General features: G+C 50.7%; 6 protein-coding genes across 6 annotated transcripts; 2 read left to right on the top strand and 4 right to left on the bottom strand.

Annotated features, from left to right (window-relative positions):
- Window positions 1-30: 30 nt before the first annotated feature.
- On the bottom strand, window positions 31-1,120 carry J4E88_009070 (uncharacterized protein; the record flags this gene model as incomplete). The annotated part of the gene is made up of 2 exons (XM_049402675.1): window positions 31-802; window positions 849-1,120. The coding sequence occupies 2 exons, from the start codon at window positions 1,118-1,120 to the stop codon at window positions 31-33; spliced, it is 1,044 nt and encodes a 347-aa protein (XP_049251530.1).
- A 1,138-nt stretch (window positions 1,121-2,258) lies between these two features.
- J4E88_009071 (uncharacterized protein) lies at window positions 2,259-4,001 on the top strand (the record flags this gene model as incomplete). The annotated part of the gene is made up of 4 exons (XM_049402676.1): window positions 2,259-2,685; window positions 2,765-3,075; window positions 3,134-3,267; window positions 3,341-4,001. The coding sequence occupies 4 exons, from the start codon at window positions 2,259-2,261 to the stop codon at window positions 3,999-4,001; spliced, it is 1,533 nt and encodes a 510-aa protein (XP_049251531.1).
- A 170-nt stretch (window positions 4,002-4,171) lies between these two features.
- On the bottom strand, window positions 4,172-4,613 carry J4E88_009072 (uncharacterized protein; the record flags this gene model as incomplete). The annotated part of the gene is made up of 2 exons (XM_049402677.1): window positions 4,172-4,536; window positions 4,589-4,613. 2 exons carry the CDS (start codon window positions 4,611-4,613, stop codon window positions 4,172-4,174), a joined length of 390 nt encoding a protein of 129 aa, XP_049251532.1.
- Window positions 4,614-4,955: 342 nt separating this feature from the next.
- On the top strand, window positions 4,956-7,100 carry J4E88_009073 (uncharacterized protein; the record flags this gene model as incomplete). Its single annotated transcript, XM_049402678.1, has 1 exon — window positions 4,956-7,100. One exon carries the CDS (start codon window positions 4,956-4,958, stop codon window positions 7,098-7,100), a length of 2,145 nt encoding a protein of 714 aa, XP_049251533.1.
- Window positions 7,101-7,996: 896 nt separating this feature from the next.
- On the bottom strand, window positions 7,997-10,914 carry J4E88_009074 (uncharacterized protein; the record flags this gene model as incomplete). The annotated part of the gene is made up of 7 exons (XM_049402679.1): window positions 7,997-8,607; window positions 8,664-9,006; window positions 9,099-9,581; window positions 9,638-10,426; window positions 10,496-10,595; window positions 10,646-10,685; window positions 10,884-10,914. The coding sequence occupies 7 exons, from the start codon at window positions 10,912-10,914 to the stop codon at window positions 7,997-7,999; spliced, it is 2,397 nt and encodes a 798-aa protein (XP_049251534.1).
- Window positions 10,915-16,082: 5,168 nt separating this feature from the next.
- J4E88_009075 (uncharacterized protein) lies at window positions 16,083-19,777 on the bottom strand (the record flags this gene model as incomplete). The annotated part of the gene is made up of 2 exons (XM_049402680.1): window positions 16,083-16,856; window positions 16,910-19,777. 2 exons carry the CDS (start codon window positions 19,775-19,777, stop codon window positions 16,083-16,085), a joined length of 3,642 nt encoding a protein of 1,213 aa, XP_049251535.1.
- Between the last annotated feature and the right edge of the window lie 927 nt (window positions 19,778-20,704).

Below are 20,704 nucleotides of genomic sequence, written 5' to 3' on the forward strand. Positions count from 1 at the left end.
TCGTATTTTTCACCAGAGCGTACCGCCCTCTCAGGCTTTAACTCCTACGTCACCAGTGTCTCTTTGAAAGAGTTCGAAAGTTTCATAGCCATTATTCTCCCAGAATGGTATCTCTGCCCTTCGACCACCACCGGTAATTGACGCAGTAAGTCCGCACGGATCTATAAAGGTCATAAACCACGGCATGTCATCCTTCCAACCTGGGCCTTCCAGCTCGGTCTGCCCATCCTGAGCCAAGTAGATATGGTAGTCCTCCGGTAGGTAGCGACGCGGATGGCGATAGTTCCACAGCACGGTGTTTACGAGCATGAAGCTCGCGTCGAAAACCCAGAAGAACCATTCGTATCGAACGATTGGCGAGAGACTCACGGGATCCCAGTCTTTTGACGGATTTGTTGGTACGCGGCTGATGCCGAAATGTTCGACGCAGCGGTAGACTGTGCGAATCAGGATGAGGCCCTGACTGATGTACAGTGTGATGAGAGGGCCCTGTACTTTCCCCGATTTGATGCCACCCCTGATACATCGTCTGTGAAAGACGCCGGCAATTATGCAGAAGAGGAGGATGACACCGATTTGTAAGATCAGTGACACCTTCATCAGGATATGTCCGATGTCGGCATAGATCTCGAGAATGTTGGGGTTCGCTAGCCAGGAGACGCCGATCGCGTTCAAAACTTCAACGATGCTGGATATTGCGCCAAACGTCGTAAGGGTACGGCCGGGATGCAGAGGTGAGTGGTATGGTACGTAGTAGAGTATTCGACCAAGCACATGGTAGTTGGCCAGCTCAAGGATGGGGCTGGTGATTTGTTAGCCACCTCAAAAGAGAAGGGCGAGCTACTTACGGTGCACATAATATGAGGATAGAGCTCGCGACGTATGCTCCGATCTTTTCGTAATTAAAGGCCCCATAGGAACGTACGACAAAGCCAGCTGTGAACAGTAGACCGCAGAAGGGGTGGAGACCAGTGACTTTCCAGGCCTTGTACTTGAAGCATTGCCAAACATGCGCAAGGGTAGCGATTGCGAACCACACGGCGAACATAGGAGGGGCCCATTTAACAGGCTGATATAGGTAGACACTTCCGGGAACGATCTCGCCGTCTGAGGGAGCCATGGTAGATTTTATTTAACGGGGTAAATGAAGAGCATGAGAAGTGACATGCGCATCCAAGTATTTAAGCTGGAGCGACTGCAATTTGATCTTCGAATGATCGTTGCTGACTCCAAGGGCAAGAGAAGAGCAATCGGCATGTCCAATAGGATTACTACAGGCTTGTCCTGACACAGCACTATTGATGGCCAAGCCTTCGATACAATTGCACAGCTAAGTACTCCTCCCGTATACCACTTGCATGCTCTCGATCCAATCAGTTTGGCTCAAGAAACGCAACTTTGGGAGGCAGAACGATTCCATCGCTGTCGCGTCTCAAGCTCGGAGCACGGCAAAGTAGCATACCTCACACCATTTGGATGTTGGCAGGTAGCAGCACATGCAATAACACAGCGAAGAATGTGCCGGATAGCAGAACGAGATCTTGATGACCATATTTACTAAAGCTTTATCGTGGTGGCCGTTTGTGAGGCGCACCTGCCAATCGAGCTTCACACTAGCTTTCGGCTGTCAAATAACGCAACTGCCGCTCGGGCAGGAACGCGTCGCCCGCGCGCGCCTTCCTCATGAACAGCCACATCACGCTAGGCAGGCTGCTAAATGCGCATGTATACATGCTTCGAAACTTTCTTCGGTCGCTCACAACCTGCACTTTTCTGTTGCGATTTGCAGCACAAGACCTGTCGATTCGGCACCTCCGAATACGAAGACACTCGGGTCTCAGGCCCCCAGCGCCACATGCACATAAGCTTCCTCGCTGGACTAGACCCAATACAGCAGTAAAGTTGGCCAAGACGGACTTGATAACCAGCTGAAGTCATCACCACCAGCCACCTATGATAGTCAGACGAGCCCTTTATGGTAATAAAACTGGAGAAATGCTCGCTTTTATGAGGCCACCAAAGCCGCTGCCATTGCCGCCTTCTTTGCGGGTACCTTCCGGTTAATCTCTATCTACCCGCATACAGAAGCGACCATGGCCGAAACGGGAGAAAAGAGAGCAACACGCCAATGCTGGGAGTGTCTTAATCGGCGTCTAGTGTGCGACAAGACGCTGCCGCGCTGCAACAAGTGTCAGAAACGCGGTCGGCAATGCTCGGGCTACGACGACGCGAAGCCGCTTCAGTGGGTTCAGCCAGGGATGGTGACGTCCAAACGAAGAGGAAAGAAAGACAGTAGTCCGCAGAAAAGATCCAGCAGCAACACAGCGGCTAATAGTGAAGTCGACTATGCCTGCGAACCCATAGACTACGAAGCCACCTTGACCGAATGGGTAAAGGATCGGATCGTCAATCCCCAGTATCGGGTGACTGAGCTCCACGTGCTATCCTTCAAGATGATAGCCGTGGCCAAAGAGGTCGCCAGGGTATTCGAGATCGGCGGAAGGACCAAGATCGAAGAGATCGTGCAGAGCGGCTTGCACGAGGAGGCCGCCAGGGTATTGCGCTCAAGTCGTGATCCACTCCAACGGCTGAAGCGTCTACTTGCGTTCCTGAGCATGCAAGATGTACCACTCTATGATGATCTCATGGACGAGACATCGGAAGTGGTGCAAGCTGTTCAGTACTGTGAGTGACTCCTTTCCTCAGTATGGAACATGGATCTAGCTTTAGAGCGACATGTTTGGCCGATGGCTAACGCTACCAGACAATGTACGGATACACCCACAATACAAGGCATCCCAAGAACTGGCACCCAACCCCGCCCTCGTACTCTTTCCCCCACAAGTCTTGCATTTGCTTACGCCGTCCATCCATCATGCGTTAGTCTGCCTGTCACTCAACCACTTCATCCACAGTCTACCACTAGGCGCAGGCCATGCAGCGGTGATAGCGCGGACAAAAGTATACCAACATCGAGGGGCAGCTTTGCGAGCATTGAGTCGCCATATTGCCCAGGACAAGACACGATGCTCGGACATGACTATCACCACAATTCTCATGTTCATGTGCTTAGAGGTATGCGAGCGCGCCTGGAATGTGAAACTTGGAGTCCCGTACTGATACGTACCTCTAGCTCCAAAACCCCACCTTTGCGGATGGACGTTCACATGTGAATGCCATGAAGCGGATAGTTGACCTCAGAGGTGGACCCAAGCAGGTCATGAAGGAAGCCCCGTACCTGATCCAGCCGATGGTGCTCTACCTACTGTATGTTTATTTGCCCTTTGGGTTGAAAACCTGCTTATATGATTAGTATCGTGTCTCTTTCCAACACGTGCAGTCCGTCATGGGACCAAGTCGACATCAGCAACACTGTAGAGGGAATGACGGAAGACATAACCGACATGTACAGTCTCATCTTCCCGTACACGCTCTGTCCGCGAGAACTCTTCACTGAGATATTGCGGACGAACCAACTACGCGCAAAAGCATCTGCAGCAATACGAGTGTGTGATTTCAACCTGGATTATGCACTCGAAGCTTACGACGTCCTCGGCCGCATCGAGGCCTTCTCAGTCGAGGACTGGGCGCGAGCTGGCACCTTCTGCACCGAATGGCTGACTGTTGGTCTGGTGTACAAATCCGCCGTCGCGCTGTACGCCACCTTGTCCCTTTGCTCACTCATGGTCCTCCCGACGACACCTTCACTGCTCGAGAGTCAAACAGCTCACGGCGATGTCCTGCTCAGCAACCTCGGCACTGCACTCAAGGCCCCGCGTATGGCTAAGTTTATGGTCTGGCCCCTGATCGTCGCGGGTGTAGAAGCTATGCATCGCGGGGAAGGGACGCGCAACTGGATCGAGGCGGGCTTGGAGGATCTGAGTAGGACACTGGGGACGAGCTGTCCACTCAAAGTGTGTTCGGTGCTGAAGAGATACTGGAAGGGCGGGGTTGCCGGGTGGGACGAGTGCTTCGATCAATCGTATGTGTTTGCCATCTAGAGAAGGAGCTAGTCAAGGAGGGGTTGCAGTTGTTCGTGCCATCATACCCAGAGGTTCGTGATATATCGCTAGTATGCGTAATGTACAGGCTTGCTATACAGAGGGGAGATGGGGTCCCCATTCGTGATACCCAAACGCCAATCTATGCTGTCGTGTGCCGTGGGGCAGCACTACCGGTCCAGGCCCTTGTTCTCTGGATCCTCATCGCCCTTGGTCTCTTTGACGTCTTTGTACGGCCGCCCCGCGTAGAGCATGTATCCCTTCTCCTCCATGGTGCCCGCCTTCTCGTCCGCCTCGGAGCGGCCCTGGCCAAATGCGCCCGTCTCGAGTTGGCCCGGCACGGCAATGGGCCGGTTGCCGCGGAAGCGCTTGCGCATGTCAATCATGCCCTTTTTGCACTCGGCGTAGCCCTTTTGCAGCTGCTGACACTGGGTGGGGAGGGTGTATTTGAGGGGCGGGCGCAGACATTCGCCGGGCGTGTGTCGGTCGACCATGATGCAGTCGCTATTTTGGAGGCAGAATGCCAGCGCAGCGCCTAGCCACTCCGGTTAGCCGAGGCATCGCACAAGATATTGAATAAGCCATACGGATGTCTTTGCAGGACTGCGGCATCGTGGCAGGAGGTCGCGTGTGGCTACCAGCGCATTCAACAATGCATGTGTGGAGTGATGCAGTGGAGCTAGCATTTCAGAGCCGTCGGCGAAACGTCGCGCTAACCTCCGGGGCTAGGATGCGTTGTCACATGTCAGGGATGGCTGCTTCCGTCTGGAACGTCATTCAGACTCTATCCTGCAAGACCTCACCGTAACTCAAGAGGGGCTGGAGCGCGAGCTGTGAACTTTCAGAGGCCCGCGCGTACAGAGGGGCGATGCGTTGTCGCGCTGCCGTTTTCTCTCTGCTTTAATTGCTTCTGTGCCCTGCCCGTCTTCACACGCCCGAGGGCACCTGGGCAGCATGGCGCTCCATATACCCTTCCTGTCGCGCCTCCACATCCGCGAGTACATCGCCCTGTTTCTCTCCATCTGCCTCATCGGCCTCGAGTCCTTCATTGCCGTCATCACGCTTGCCCTGCCCACGCCGATTATCAACTTCTGCTACCGCCTCACGCGCCGCCTGTTCAACCACCTCTCGTCGCCCTCGTCCAAGCGCTCGCGCCAGAAGAAGAAGGGCGTGTGGAGCTCCATCGCCAATGCGTCCGACTTTACCGAGCTATGCGACCTCTACGGCTACTACTGCGAGGAACACATTGTGCAGACGGGTGATGGCTATCTCCTGGGTCTGCACCGGCTGGGCTGGCGACAGGGCGAGGAAAATGTGCGCGTCAACAGCGGAGATAGGGCCAAGGGCGTCAAGAAGAAGGTCGTCTACCTCCACCACGGACTCATGATGAACAGCGAGGTGTGGGTCTGCTTGACCGACAAGGAGCGATGCTTGCCATTTGAACTGGTCGAGCGCGGATACGACGTCTGGCTCGGCAACAACCGTGGAAACAAGTACTCCAAGAAGAGCGTCCACACGCCCCCTACCTCGAGCAGCTTCTGGAACTTCAGCATGGACCAGTTCGCCTTCCACGACATCCCGGACTCCATCGCCTACATCCTCGAGACTACGCACCAGCCCTCTCTGTCGTATATCGGCTTTTCGCAAGGAACCGCGCAGGCTTTCGCGACCTTGTCCATCCACCCCACACTGAACGAGAAGGTTGATGTCTTCATTGCGCTAGCCCCGGCCATGTCTCCCAAGGGTGTTGCGTCTGGCATTGTCGACGCCTTTGTCAAAGCATCTCCGGATATTCTCTACTTGGCCTTCGGGCGCAAGACCATTCTCCCGTCGGCTACCATGTGGCAATCCATCCTATATCCTCCTATCTTCGTCCGATTCATCGATACATCCCTGCGCTTCCTTTTCAACTGGTCCGCCGTCAACATCCTACCCGAGCAGAAGCTCGCTGCATACCCACATCTCTACTCATACACGTCGACTAAAAGCGTGGTACACTGGTTCCAGATCATTCGGAATGGCACGTTCCAAATGTACGACGATGAAGCGCCGAATCCAATCACATCCAACCGATCCAAGTACTACAAGGTTGCCAAGTTCCCAACGAAGAACATCAAGACGCCGATCGTGCTTGTTTACGGCGGCTCGGACAGCTTAGTCGACATCAAGGTCATGCTCAAGGAGCTACCAGCTCATACTATCGCTAAAGAGATCCCTCACTACGAGCACCTGGACTTCCTGTGGGCGGAATCGGTTCACACACTCGTCTTCCCGCACGTCTTTGAAGCGTTGGACAAATTCGCAGGCTCAGAAGCAGCAGCTCTAGAGAGTCAGAAGCAACGACGCTTACGATCGCCGGGCCGGTACCAAGGTCTCCTACCAGAGTCCAGCAAACTACCCGGGTTAGACGGCGACGAAGACGACGACGATGCGGGAGATGAGAGTGCGACAGCTCCGGTAGCGCTACGGACAAGAAAAGTCTCCCAACACTCGCGAGCGCCGAGCTCCATCGATGGCACGACGATAGCAGAAAGGCCATTGTCACTAGCAAGTCCTTTCCAAGCATCTCAAACGCCACGACCTCCCACTCACCGAAGAACGCACACGGAAGAGAAGCCCTCGCCTTCCCGCAACAGAATCATGTCACCACCACCCTCGCACAGGATATCAACCATATCCTCGCCACCCCCTTCCACAAACAGGATGTCAACCATATCCTTCAGCTCACCAGGTGCGTCAGTCGGCGACTCTCAAATGACAGAAAAAACCTCGACGTCTCGGCCCGAAGGATGGTGGTCCTCCGACGAAGTCGCTGGTACAGATCCGTCTCAAACTACCACACCCGCTAACCACACGCCCGCCAGGAGGTCCAGTTTCGACAGCCAGCAGAGCACGAAGAGTATGGCGGGCAAATTCGGAGCCAATGGTATCACTCTTGGGGCGGGCAAAGCCGTCAGCGGAGTCACCATCACACAAGGAGAAGGATTCGGCGAGGGGAGTGGGACTCACAAGGATAAAAACGATCGGGAAAGATTACTGGAGGCGGATCGGAAACAGCGGAGGAACGTCTTGAAGAAGAGACAGCCGTCTAGTGGGTGACTTGATCTGACGAAGTAACGATGGACTTGCATAAGACTGTTACGATTATGTTGGTTAGTTGTAAATTGCAATAACAAGAATCTTGTGGGCTACTTCATGCCAACGCCCTTCACATTTGCAATGTTTCCAATGGCGTGACCATTCTCATACGTTGGGCGCACCTCCGCTAGCATGATTGGTCACGGGAACCTATTCCGCAATACGAGATGCATAGCCAAAACCTCATCTTGACTTCAATCTTACCTAGGCTTTGCATTCCCAATGAACCTTTATCTGCCGACGACCCATTACTGCACTAGCCATGGCACCCGCGTTCATGCGGATACCCAAGCTCCTCCTCTCGCACTTCATGCGCGGCTGCCAATACCCATCTCCTCTACGCGATATCGCCAATTAGGACAGTGGTGGCGTGGATATGGGATAGCACTGTAGCCATGTATCGGTCGCTAGCACGCTTCTTGTCGTCTGGGCTCCTCGATGCAAAGGTAAGGGTGTTGATGACTTGTGACTTGTAGATCACTCTAAAATGATGGTCAAGGGTGAATACGATCCCGCGTATAGGGCTTTTGTATTTTACAGGACTATGTCGCCTAATGAGGTATGTCAATGTTGGCAGGTTGCTCGGGAGGAATGCTCGCTGATCTGGATATGGGAACTTAGTCCGTGTCGAGTTTTGGGAGACCGTCGATGGAGAGTGAAGTGGAATGAAGTTGGGACTTCGTTGCAAAGGCTTTGGTCTTGTATGAACATGCATGAAGGTGTCGGTGCGATGAGTTTAGTTGGCTGAGGGGAAAGAATGGTATTTCTATTGATGTTCAAGTATCTATATTCGCTTTAAAGCTGCTGAACCCGAAACTACACCGCCAATCCGTTTCCCCTTCCTGCGAGCGAGACGATCAAGAAGAGCCCTGCATATCTTCCTGCTCGGCGAGACCGCTCTGCTGCATCTGTTGATGCATCTGTTGCTGCATTTGCTGTTGCATGAGTTGCTGCTGTGACATGTTCATCGTGGAAGGATTGAAGTCCAGGTGACTCAAGGGCGCTGACTGCCACCACAGCTGTTGCATATCGACAAGAGGTACGCCTTGATCAAAGTTCGTCATGAAAGGGTTTCCGAAAGCGAAGGACGTTGGTTGTTGTTCTGGCAGAGGGTACGGAAGTAGCGGGTCCATGAAGTGATCCTGGGAAAGCGGGGGTGGGAAATTTGGCGGCATTTCCTCCCAGGAGGTTGACTGCGGTGCAGAGCGTGTAGGCTTTGCGGGTTGAGAAGTCCATCCAGTATCGTCGGCAATCAGCTCCTTGACTTGCTCCCGAAGAGCAGGCGCACAAGTGTTCAAAATCTTGTAGACGACATCATGAGCCCGAGCAGCGACTGGGTCACTTACTTTCATAGCACGAAGCCAACGTATCATCTTCTTGATGCATGTCAGAATGTCGTCTCTCTCATCCTTTAGATGTTTGCCCTCATAGGCCATCTCCAGCAGCAGCACGGCTACTGATTGCATGACTAGTGGAAAGAACGTTAGCACTTGTTAGACTTTTCTCATGTCATGATAAACTTACTGAGATGAACCAAATCCCACCACGGTCCTTGCGAGTAGATAAACTGTGTATCTGGCTGCTCAGGGAACAGCATCGTCATGTTTCGAGCTGCGTCAACGCATGTCTCTGCTGACTCGGCGTTGAAGTTCATGGATTTGGAACTCTCTGTTGCTATTCTTCGCTCGATTCGACAGAGACAGGGCCGCGTGATGAGCACTTTCGTACTCCAGTAGTAGATTCTAAGGAGAAAACGTTCGCGGTTGAGTTCGGGTCGTTGGGTGGAGTTACTCGGACGGATGTCATCGGATGGTAACGCTGTCTTGACCCAGTCCTCTAGTTCCTTGAGCAGCTCTGTAATCCTCGTCTGTACGTACTATAGATATAGTAGTCAGCAGAATGTCCTATACACAAACAAGGATTGTTTGTCGGCGACTACACCATCGCATTCACACATACCTCCCAAGATTGGACTGCGGTCCGGGGCGAATATAGGCTGAGAAGGACCTTCTGTGAAATGATAGTCAAGGTGACATATGTATGCAAATAGTGGCTTCCATCCGTATTCCTTTGGCCTGAGTCGGAGGCGGCGCTACTTCCAACAGTCTGAGGTGAGCTGTAGTTTGTGCGGACGCGAGAGTGTCGTCGCGCCCCAGTTGTGTCTCGCGTTGGAGATCCAGGTTCGTACTGTGGCAATGTTACAGTGCAATCCTCGTTTCCAATGACCGGAGGCCGACCAGTGATGGAGGAAACGAGGCACTCGACTGAGTGCAAACACCACCACGTCTTCACCAACGGCTCTCTCCTAGAGTCGTTCATCGAATCGTCCTCGTTACGCAGGTGTAAACCGAGTGCCAAGGCGAGTCTGACGGAGAGCCCGCTCATGATCCAGGCCCTACTCACGTGTCCAATCACAAGGAAGTAGAACGCCAATGTTCCTGTCTAGTGTTCAAGATGTCAGGTACATTGAGGAGGGCTGAATGGAGATGGACACTTACTGCTTGAACCCTGCCCAGACTGGGGGCTGCCAGGAACGATATAGTATCCTTCAGTCCCAAGAGTTGAACAGCTCGTGTCATGTATACGAGATGGTCTCTCTCATCGCCTCGCCATTCGGCACCAATGAGATGAGAGTATTTGGCGCCAATAGCGAAAAGTAGGTTCATGGTCGCACGCCATTGTGGGGGGATTTGATACGGATTTCTGTACCTGAGAGATTGAATGTAGCGTCGAAATTGGTCCTCGAAGTTGGCGGGCATGAGAGGGAATGTGCCGTGTACAGTTCCCAGATAGCAATCAAAGAGCTTCTCAGCGATATCTGGGCCAGGCATCTCGTGTGGATCTACAGCAATATCGACCTCGATATCATCGCCGTCCAGGTAGAAAGTCGCGTCCGTTATGTGTTGCATCGAGCCCGGTCTAGCATTCTGTCTTCGTTCGTGCAAAGCTTCGGATCGTTCGTCAATCGCTGCCGAACTTGCGCCTGGAGGCCCGTATCGCTGCCCTTGAGGGTCTGAGTTGCCACGTTCTGCTTGACGCTGAACACTTCGTAGCCATTGCACCTCTGAATTCTGTCCCATGTAGCCGGTCTCTCTCGACTCGTGGTTGCGCATCAAATCCTCGTCAAGGAAGTCGAGATCTTCGTTGGAGCCGACGGATGCAGTTACGAGGGCTTCTCCGTGATGGCCATCCCCTGGCTCTTTTCTCTGCGCAGATTGCTCGCGTGGCCTTTTTCCCAGAGTTCTGACGGATTGTAAGGAATCCAGGGAAACAAGATCATCCTCAACCTGGAGAAGTAAGGTCAGCAGTAGCCTTGTCACACTCCGAGGTAACGAGGTAAGTGACGGAATACATACATCATGTAATGTCTGCTTAATGGCCTTTTTGTCTGCTTCATCGACCCGGTTTTCTAGTTCTTTTAGGAGATTAACGAGGTTCTTATTCAACCTCATGGCCCTGTAAAGTCAGCTTGTAAGTCGAATATTGGATGGTTCATCTAAACATACTCTCCAAGACGATCCCGACGTGCTGGATCGTATACACAAACTAAGTTGTTGCGTTCACAGTTGGCGCAACGCGGATGATCACCTGAACACCTGACTTCTGGAGCGGGATTATCAGCATGAACGATTAAATAAGGAGGGATGCGGCTGTGTACTTCGTCTGCGGCACGTTTTGCATGCCCTTGCACTGGAGAAACGAGTTAGTTCACAATGTGTACTAATGTAGGCTAGAGTGACTGACACTCTTTCCTCTTTCTCGTATCTTTCTGCATTCTCGTTGCCCTGGTGCGGCGGCACCGGCGCCTTTTGGATCGCGATCTTCCTACCCTGTCCATCGCTGGACTGCCCAAGCGGGACTCGTTGCATAGCACAGGCCGACGGTGATTGGAACTCAGTACAGGATCGCACTGCCAGTGCAGATGCAGCTCGCAGGGGAGCGACTGCAGTCACGTGTTGGGTTCCGGCCAAGGTCTCCGTGAGCCTGGTTGTTTTGGGAGCGATGAGGGGAAACGGATCTGCCAGGACGGCCTGAGGCGCGAAGGGTGGTGACCCACGGTAAAGGAAGAGGTATGGGATTGTGTGGCTTGATGTCTCGAATCAAGGCAATAGACAGGCACGCATATGCGAATTGTAACGAATCGTTGTTTGGTGGTCGTGGTAGTGGTGGTGCTGGGAGAAACGCACCCTTCAGAGGATTGATAGGCGGTTGTTCACCCACCAATCATAGTCCTCTACATTAGTCCACTGTCCGAAACAGCGTCGTGTTGTGGCTTCAAGTTGAGTGGATATAGTCGGATGCGTTTAGCAGTGGCCCATTATACAGGCCTGCGGCAAATCTTGAACAGGTTTCGCCTCGTCGGGATCGGGATCGAAGGCAGGGCGGCCACTCCCCGCGGAAGTTGCCTGCCAGACCGCATGGCATCCCCAGCTGTCAATTCTCTGCAGCACGGAAAGAAAATGAAGCAAGAAAAACTATAGCATGTGCAGGGCTAGAGAAGAATGGCGAACGCCTTTGGGTTGTCGTGCTATTTGAATATGCCTAGGTAGCCAACACGCCGTTGAGCCGTACGCGCGATGCAGGTCGCGTACGTCATTCCTAGCAAGGGAGTGGCTCCTACCTCGCTTCTATGCTGTTGAGAGTTCAGATAAACCACTTGTACACATTGAGGGATCAATGTAAAATAGCGGATACTCACATACCTTTTCTTGTTGGTGTGTCTCCAGCGACGACACCTCATATCTTTTGGGTAGCTCCCAGGCGTCAGTTTTCGTAACACGAGCCGATTTATCTTCTGCGTGAATGTAAGGGGACGAAAGTGTACGGTTGTGTTTCCGCGAACATGCTAATCCCGCCAGCACATAGCCGTACAGAGCAGCACGTGTTTCACCCGAGGCAACTCCGTCTTCGCGAATTTGAGACGCCCATCTGATCCGCACACACTGCAGCATTTTTCTCGCAACTTTACTCTAAAAACGAATGTCTAACAAAATTTATTTGCTCGCGCTAACAAGAGACATCTGCTTTAGCTTAAGAGTTCTAGAGACCTTAATATATTAATATAATTCTAGTTTTATTTACTAAAGCGCTAGTCTAGAAGTAGATTTTTTTCTTTTATAACGCTACTTATATAAATAGTAAATATTATAAAGCTATAAAATTAACTTATAATACTCTTTTTTTATTTTTACTTTTACTAAAACTACTTACTATAGTAATTAATTACTATATTTACTAATACTAGCTACTACTTAATTTTTTTTACTATTTTAAAAAAGTATTACTTAGTATATATTAGCTATAGCTATACTAAAAATAGCTTTTAAAGTAGTACTTTAAGCTTTTTAAGCTTATTAGTATAAAATTTAAAAAAGTTAAAAATTAAAAAAGATATTAGTAACTTTACGCTATTACTTAAGTAAATTATATACTATTATTAAGCTTTTTAAATAAAAAGATAGCTACTTTTATTTTAAGTATATATTTTATTTACTTCTTTTCTTTATAATATAAATTATAAGATTTCTTAAGAAATAAAGCTATATAATAGATAATTTTATATTTAAAAAGTAAAAAAAAGACTAAAAAAGTAAAATAAGCTATTTAAGTATTAGTAATAATAAGAAAATAGTAGTTAAAGTAGTTAAAAAGAATTATTATACTTATAATTATAATAAAAAGATAAAAAAAGTAATAGTAGAGAAGCTTTTATATATAAGCTAGTTAGACTTTATATTTAGTTTTAGATAAGCTATCTCTACTTTATAAGCTATTATAAAACTTATTATAATAACTTATTATATATTTATTATAAAGTTATTTTTTACTACTATAAGTATATATAAAGATAACTACTTTAGATAAATAGCTTAGTAAACTACTATTACTAAATATTTTCTTCTTTAATATATATAACTAAAGTACTTTTATAAAAAGACTTTTTAGGCTTAAGCGCAAAAGATAGAGAAGAGTTCTAGAGAACTTGTAAAAGTGGGTCGCGCTATCCCAAATCTAGAAGCTTCTGCTAGCTTGCTGTTTTACGTTAGCATGTGATGGGACTTCCCGATATCGCTTCACCCCGTGGAAACTTTAGGCAGCACCGTTAGTACATGCATCATTTTTCCTCTTTACTCTTGAAACTTCTCCCAGCACTCTGAATGCCTGCAAGAACCAACTCGTGTGCAACCTGCCGCAAGAAACGCATCAAATGCGATGCGACAATTCCCAAATGTCTCATGTGCATTCGCACCGGTCACAACTGCCCCGGACTACCAGATGGTCCCGTCTTCGTAGACATGACGAACATTGCTAAACACGGAATGAGAAAGCGCAAGTCGAGACTAACAAGCAAGAGCGCGGAATCGTCTACGCTGAGCTGGGTGCCTTATGACCAAGTGTTGTCGTATCAGATTTCGCAAAGAGCAGTGGTGACCGAGGCATTTTATGCTCACTTTATGGCTCACTTCACATCCGAGGGCGAAAGCAAAGACATTCGGAATCAACGTACTTGGCTGCATAGCTTGCCTGTTCTGACAACAGATGGCACAAATGAGGCACTGACAACGGCTGCACAGGCTACGGCATCTGCCTACTGCGCTGCCGAAAGCGGGAACATGGCACTTACACAGTACTCATGGAAGATGTACGGAGAAGCCCTACGGGCGCACAGTCGATTCGTCTCCCGCCTACATACCAAGCAAGAAGTCACGGTACATATGGTGTCTACGAGCGTTCTGTTCAGTTTATTTGAAGCTATGCAATCTACCAACGCCGCAGCCTATTGCTCTCACGTTTTCGGAGCTGTTCGGATGCTTGAATTGACTACACCAAAACAATGCTCACAAGGGGCGTTGTGTCAGATCTTCTGTAAGTTTCCTCATGCGATAAAGCCTAGCTGTATTTGCTGTGGTCGTCATTGTATTGTTCGTGGAGGAGAAGATGATGTACCCTTTCAGACTGTATCCCACACCCTGTCTGAAACTCAAGAGGGCAGTCTCTTTCGTACGGGAGAAACACGTAACGCGCGCTAACACTGTACTTCTTTTGCAGATCATCTCCGGACTCAATTGACATTCATCAATCTGACCGGAAATAGCAAAAGGATACCTTTCCAAATACAAGGCATTTTGTACGGGCCATTGAGATACGTTGAGTTACCTCGGTTTCAGACGCTTATGGGCTATGTATCCGACCTGGTGGACGTCTATGTCGCGCGGAAGACCGGCGCATCGCAATCAGAATCTGGCCTTGATGCTCACACCGTGCTTGAGAGCAATATTGAGGCGCTTTGGCTTGAGTATGTGAACGATGCAGTGGATACGGATAAGTTGCTGTTCTGGGAGGACACTTCGACCGAAACTCGGCACTTTCGCGACGCCTTCACTGCTCTCGTCGTGGCATACTTCAGCGTTGCTCGCATCCTTCTCAGCCTCATTACGCCACGACATCCAGATGGCTTTCCGACCCTATCCGATGATTACACATCTATACTGCTGGCCTCGCAGTACTTGCAGACTCATACAGTTGGGTGCGCATACATGCGCATGGCCACGCCTCTGCTGCTAGTTGCACAGCATTCCCCTGAACCTAGCCAGCGCAATCAAGCTACCGCTTACTTCGAAGGCTGGACGCAGAGGTCCATGTCGGGCGTTAGCACACTTGCACTAGAGACGATACGTCGAAACCACGTCTACGAGCGTGACCGGACGCGCGAACAGTGGCAAAATTCGGCGTTAATCAATACCTAGATGCAGCTATTCAGCCACAAGTACCAGTGATCACGATGCGAGAGATGTGTTGTCGTCGGACAAAAACACGAAGCCGCTACCCGAACTGCCGGAATAAACCCGTCAGCGCTAAATACGGCTAGCTCGTGGATACCCCTCTCGCGATCCCCTTAGTAAACCCCGATTCTCGACACGAATTCCTCTTTTCGAAGCGCATAGGCCAAGCCCCTCAGCTGTGTACATGCAACGATGTACAGCGAAGAACCCGATCTCGAGACGACCTCTTCCAGCACGAAACCCACACTTTGCTCGAACTTGCCTATTCGCGACACCGATCAATGCCAGTATATGGCATGATTTGCAATATGCGAGGCAGGAGACAGGGTCTAGAAGAGACGATACGGCTTTGATAATCAATAGATCGGGTACCGTCGCCGTGTGTAGAGACACAACATCGGAAGGAAGAGCGAGCACGTCGCTGTTTGGCTGTAATTTGTTCGAGCGTGCGGCAGTTGGCTCACCTTCGCCTCGGATTATGGTCAGGAGGAGAACAAAATCGGGGGGAAATTGATTTGAGCAGACTTCCAGTCGGATTTGCTTTTCTTGACTCAAACTCCAGTGCCAAGGCTGCGCGCTGGTTGTCAGGCGAACTTCACAGGCTACGAAAGAGGCTTGTAGACAGCAGCTTACATCCATAATGATGTTTTGTTTCCAGTGTGCATCCAGTGAGCAGGTGCCGTACGCCCCATTTTGACAAGTCGATCACGTTGCTGCTACCAGAGAAGCTGCGCCAGCCCTCGTATCAATCGTTGAAATGAGTATATGAGAGCAAGTGGGTATCATCAAGGAGTCGTTCAAATCTACTATAGCTCTCTACCAATACCCAAAAGGTTGAGAATCAAGCTTTCTTCTTGCTGCTTTGTCCAAGGTCAAGATGTAGTAAACGCGCCTTTTCAACCAGACTGGCAAACTCGCGGTACATTACACTGCACAAAACACAGATTGGAGTAGAGTTACGGACTTCAGGAAATAAAGACAGAAGAATCATAGCTGACTAGTCCTACGAACACGTTCCCAGTCCAGTCGCCATAATCGCACACATGAAAACCGTGAATTGACACAAAACAAGCGCACCCTCCTCTTGCGTAAAAGACTCATACAGTTCCATAGTACACTTCCTTCATCGACTTGCATAATGCTTGTGCTGATACCCATATCAAGCCTTCTGCATACCTTCGACAAACTCAAGCGCCGCTTCTCTATCAACAACATCGATGCTACTCGTCTTATTCGTGTAGGTAACACCATAGCATCGATCCGCCACGTGTACCATCTCAGGCCTGAAAGTCGTGCAGATGAACTGACCACCTCCATCCGCGTTCTTCCCACCATGGCCACTCAATCGCTCCAGCATCTGCGCAACAGCAGTTCGATACTGCGCGTCGAGATTGGCATCGATTTCGTCAAAGAGGTAGAACGGCGCGGGATCGCACTTTTGGATAGCGAAGATGAGGGCGAGCGCGCAGAGCGACTTTTGACCTCCAGAGAGCTGGCCGATCTTTTGCTGCTCGTCGTGCTTGCTGTTGAAGGATACAGCGATGCTCACACCTGTGTACTCTTCGACCTTGCTCTTCTTCCCTTGGGTCTCTTGTTCTTCAATATCGTCGTCGTCGGAGATGTCCCCACGTGCGTCGCGGTCGGATTTGCGGTTGATGATGAGGCGACCGCGGCCGATGGGAACGAGTTGCTGGAAAACTTCGCCGAAAGCTGCGGCGACTTGCTTGAAGGTACGGGCGATGGCCTCATCTTTGCGCTGGTCTAGCACATTGATGAGATTCTCGATGGATTTGCGTGATGTGTCCAGTTCGGCGCGGCGTTCTGTTAGGGTCCGTCGCTGGCGCGTAAAGTTCTCGTAATGTTCGAATGCTTTCTTGTTGACGTGGGCAAAGCTCTTGAGCGCTTGGTTGGCCTTGGTGAGTTCTTTGGTAACCTTGTGGTAATGTCAGCTGTGTGCAGGTTTGAAGAGGCGAAAGTGAAGCTTACCTTTGTGGTGTCCCATCGAGTGTATTTCCGATTGACATCTTCAGGAAGGGTACCCAGATCACGGATATCCCGCTTGACTTCCGCTAGTCGGTCTGTGTAACGACTACGATCGGAGTCCTTCTTGGACATGGCCTGCTCTTGCCTAGCCATAGCCTTTGCCAATTGCCTATTGCTAGCTTCCTTTTCGTTTCTTGAGTTCTCCAGCTCGCTCAACTGGGCCCGGATGTCTTCAATCTGGGCGTCGATTTCTTGGATCTGTTGGTCGAGGTCCGCAATGGTTTGATTGACAGCATCTAGAGCTCGTTCACATTCTCGTAAACGCGTCGACTGGCCCGTAGACCCGCCTGCGCCGCCCTGTTGTGATAGGATGTTATCAAGCTCTGGCTGGAGATTTTCCGTGAGATCGAGCTCAGCCTCGTCCTTTTGGGATTCTAGCATGGCGCGCTCTTCCTTGGCTCGTGCGAATTGCCGCTTCAAGTCTTGTACAGTGCTTCGAAGTGTGATCAACATTTGCTCCTCATCGTTAGACAGCGCTTTCTCAAACTTGGAAGCAATCTCAGCCTCCCAGTCACTCTGTTGTGCGCCGAGCTGATTGATTGTTGACTGAAGTGCTGAAGCGGTCATCCTCTTTCTAGCAAGGCTGTCCTGTATGTCTCGAAGGGTTCTTTGCTTCATTCGTACTTCTTCCCGCATAGGCGCATAGCTGTTTTCGCCCTTGTCCTTCTCGTATTCCCGCCGTCGAACCTCGCTGAGTGCCGCAGTGAGCTGTTGACGCTTTTGCTCAAGTTCGGTGGCAATATCTCGCTTGCGCTGCTGCAGCTCATCATATTGTGTGCGGATCTCGGCCAATGTTTGGTAAGCCCGAATCTTTGACTTGGACGGGTCGTGGTAACCTCCTCGGTATTGACCCTTGCGCGAAGCGTTATCTCCGTCAAGAGTGTACGCACGAACGTTGTATTGCTTTGCGTTCTTCTTGCACGCAGTCAAGTCAGGGCAGACAACGATCTTGCCGAACACATGTCTGAATGCATCCTCAAATCTTTCATCGTACCTCAACTTTGGCAAAAGTGGCTGCATGTCCCCTGTCGCAGGAAGGTTCATATCATGAGCCCGGATGCGATTAAGGGGAATAAAAGTAATACGTCCGCCCTTGTCTTTGATGAGCCGATCAATCAGCTTACTGGAGACTTCATCATTATCCACGACAACGTTAAAGAGCGCACCCTCAGCTGCTGCTTCGGTCACGGCTCTGTAGTCGTTGTTGACATCGAGTAGGTCTGCAATGGTACCATGCACCCCCTCTAGCCCCCCCTCTTTTTGGTATCTACGGAGAGACTCCAGACCACGACTAGTGCCATGATCAAGCAGTCGAGAGAACGTGCTTTCTGCTTTTCGAAGCTCGGCTTGCGAGTTTGTAAGTTGAGTATTGACCCTGTTTTCTTCTCGGTAGAGGTTCGTCTGCTCGTCGTGTACCGCTTTGTAGGCATCCTTTGCCTGCTCGACTTTGGCTGAAAGGTTGACACTAGCGTCTCCTTCGCCCTCAATGGTTGATCGTAGTTCAGCGATCTCTGTTTCAAGACGCTCAACGTCGCTCTCCAGTTGAGTAATCTCTTCATTAGTCTGCATGAGAACAGCCTTGCGGCGGCTAAGGTCAGCATTGCACTCTTCGATTTGAGCGCGCAATGCATCGTCTCGTTGTCGTTTGGTTGTAAAGAAAGCTGTCCGACCCTGCTTCTCCTCGAGACGCTTCTGTTGGCCTTCAGCTTCTAGCAACTGTGACCTGACGGCTTCTTCCTCTTCTTTCTTTGCGTTGTATTGGGGTATCAGCTTCTTGAGTTCGGTCTCTCGTGCGCGTATCTGTTGTTGGAGTGACTTCGTTTGTGTATCCCGCGACTTCTTCGTTCGTTGGGCGGCCGACTGGTTATCCTGTAACGATTTGAGCTCGAGCTCGATCTTGGCCTTCTCCAGTGTCGCTGACTTGCGTTCTTGTTCAGACTGTACGCGATCTTCCCGCAGAACGTCCAAGTCGCCTCTTCGCCTGTTGATATCCATGTCAATTTGCGCGATGTCGGCCTCGGTCTGTACAAATGCTGCCTCGTCGGCCTCCTTCATCTCACGACCCTGGTTCTCCATATGGTCGATCTTCTCAATCAAGGCTTCTAGGTCAGCCTCCTCCCGGGACTTCAAAATGTACATCAACGACCGGCGCTCCTTGTCGTTCCGGCTCCACGCTTCCAATTCCTCCTTCTCGCCCTCGAGTTCGTTTAGACGCCCGTTGATGGAGTCGATTACACCATCGACAGCTCCGCATTTGTTTTCGGTCTCGGACAGAAGCTTGAGACTGTTGGCGCGTCGCTCTTCGTAGACGTTGGAGCCGGAGATCTCTTTCAGCAGCTTCAAGCGCTCAGAGTCTTTCATGTTGGTGAGCGCCGTGACACGACCTTGCGGGACGATGTAGTAGGGGTTCGATCGCGAGAAGCCAGCGGATTCGAGGATCTGCATGACTTCGGATTTGGTAGCGTTCTTGCGGTTGACTGAATACTCGTCCTTCTTTGCGCCGATGGTACGGCGGAGAAAGAACTCGGGTTTGCCAGTCTGGAAGCGGTCTTCCGTGTTGTCGAAGCATACCTCGACATATGCTGACATGACTGCTGAGCCGGATCCTTCGTGTAGCAGCGCCTGACGCTCTTCACGACCCAAGTTGTGGTAATCGTCGCCTAGCACAAAGCGCACGGCGGCGAAGAAGTTACTCTTTCCCGATCCATTACGGCCAACGACAACATTGCAATTGGGCGAGAAGGGCTCGATTTGCATCTGCTCCTTGTAGCTCTTGAAACCCTGAATCGTGATCTGCTTGATGTACCCCATGGCGGCGGTTGAGCGCAATCGCGATGCGCGAGTGGTCGGACTGAGTGATGTGTGCGGTCGCGCGTTCGACGTGTATGCGATTGTGATGGCGCTTTTCAGGACATAGCGGGGTCGTGGTTGTGGTTGTGAGCGAGCGTGTTTTCCTACTGTTGCGCCGACGACGCGATGCGCGTCGCGCTTTCCCGCCAAGACACGCTAACCCAATTGCATCAACGAGGAACCACGTGATACAATTGTGGAAACCTCCCGAGGTCGTCCAATGATGTGTATTAGCTTCCCTATCGTGAAACCGCTCCGCTGAACGTGAATATCAAAGGAGGACAGGGTAAGATGAATCAAGGCATTCTCCCGGCGCTGATAGCACAGCGAGGCACGTGTTGGACACTCCCGAGGTCTATTCAAGCAGCTTCATTGCCTTTTTTCTATTGGCACTACAGTGTTTCAGGTATCGCCTCCCGCTGAGCGTTGGATTATTGCCTTCATTTCCCAATAGACATGCACTTTTCGAACAACTGCACATAGGCAACGACGCGAGTAAATACGGTGGTTGCATCTTAAACATGGAATCCTTGGCTCGAGTATCTCCTTCAAAAGAGTCGCTGTCGCTAGTAACCTTAGAATAGTGCGAGTTTAACAGTGGTATACATGACATGTGAAGGTCGAAGTTCTCGACACCGCCACATAATGATGAACACTACCGAAAGCTGTTCTCGGGGTGCAGCGCGTTATCAAAACATTATTAGGCGCGTCAAGCACGTCGGACCAAGCGTCCACGTTGTACGAAGGCTTCGTGGGGTGTCACAAGGTGACAGAGGCATGAGAGGTCTCCCGGCAAATAGCGTATCATTACAACTTGTGACGGTAATCGATACCTTGGCTTTTCGTTGGGCATTGAGTGAGTGACGATTTGAGTAATCGTTTAATTCG

The sequence above is a fragment of the Alternaria novae-zelandiae genome, assembly GCF_023758075.1.
Source record: "Alternaria novae-zelandiae strain BMP 2774 chromosome Unknown scaffold_22, whole genome shotgun sequence".
In the NCBI taxonomy this organism is placed as follows: Eukaryota; Fungi; Ascomycota; class Dothideomycetes; order Pleosporales; family Pleosporaceae; genus Alternaria; species Alternaria novae-zelandiae.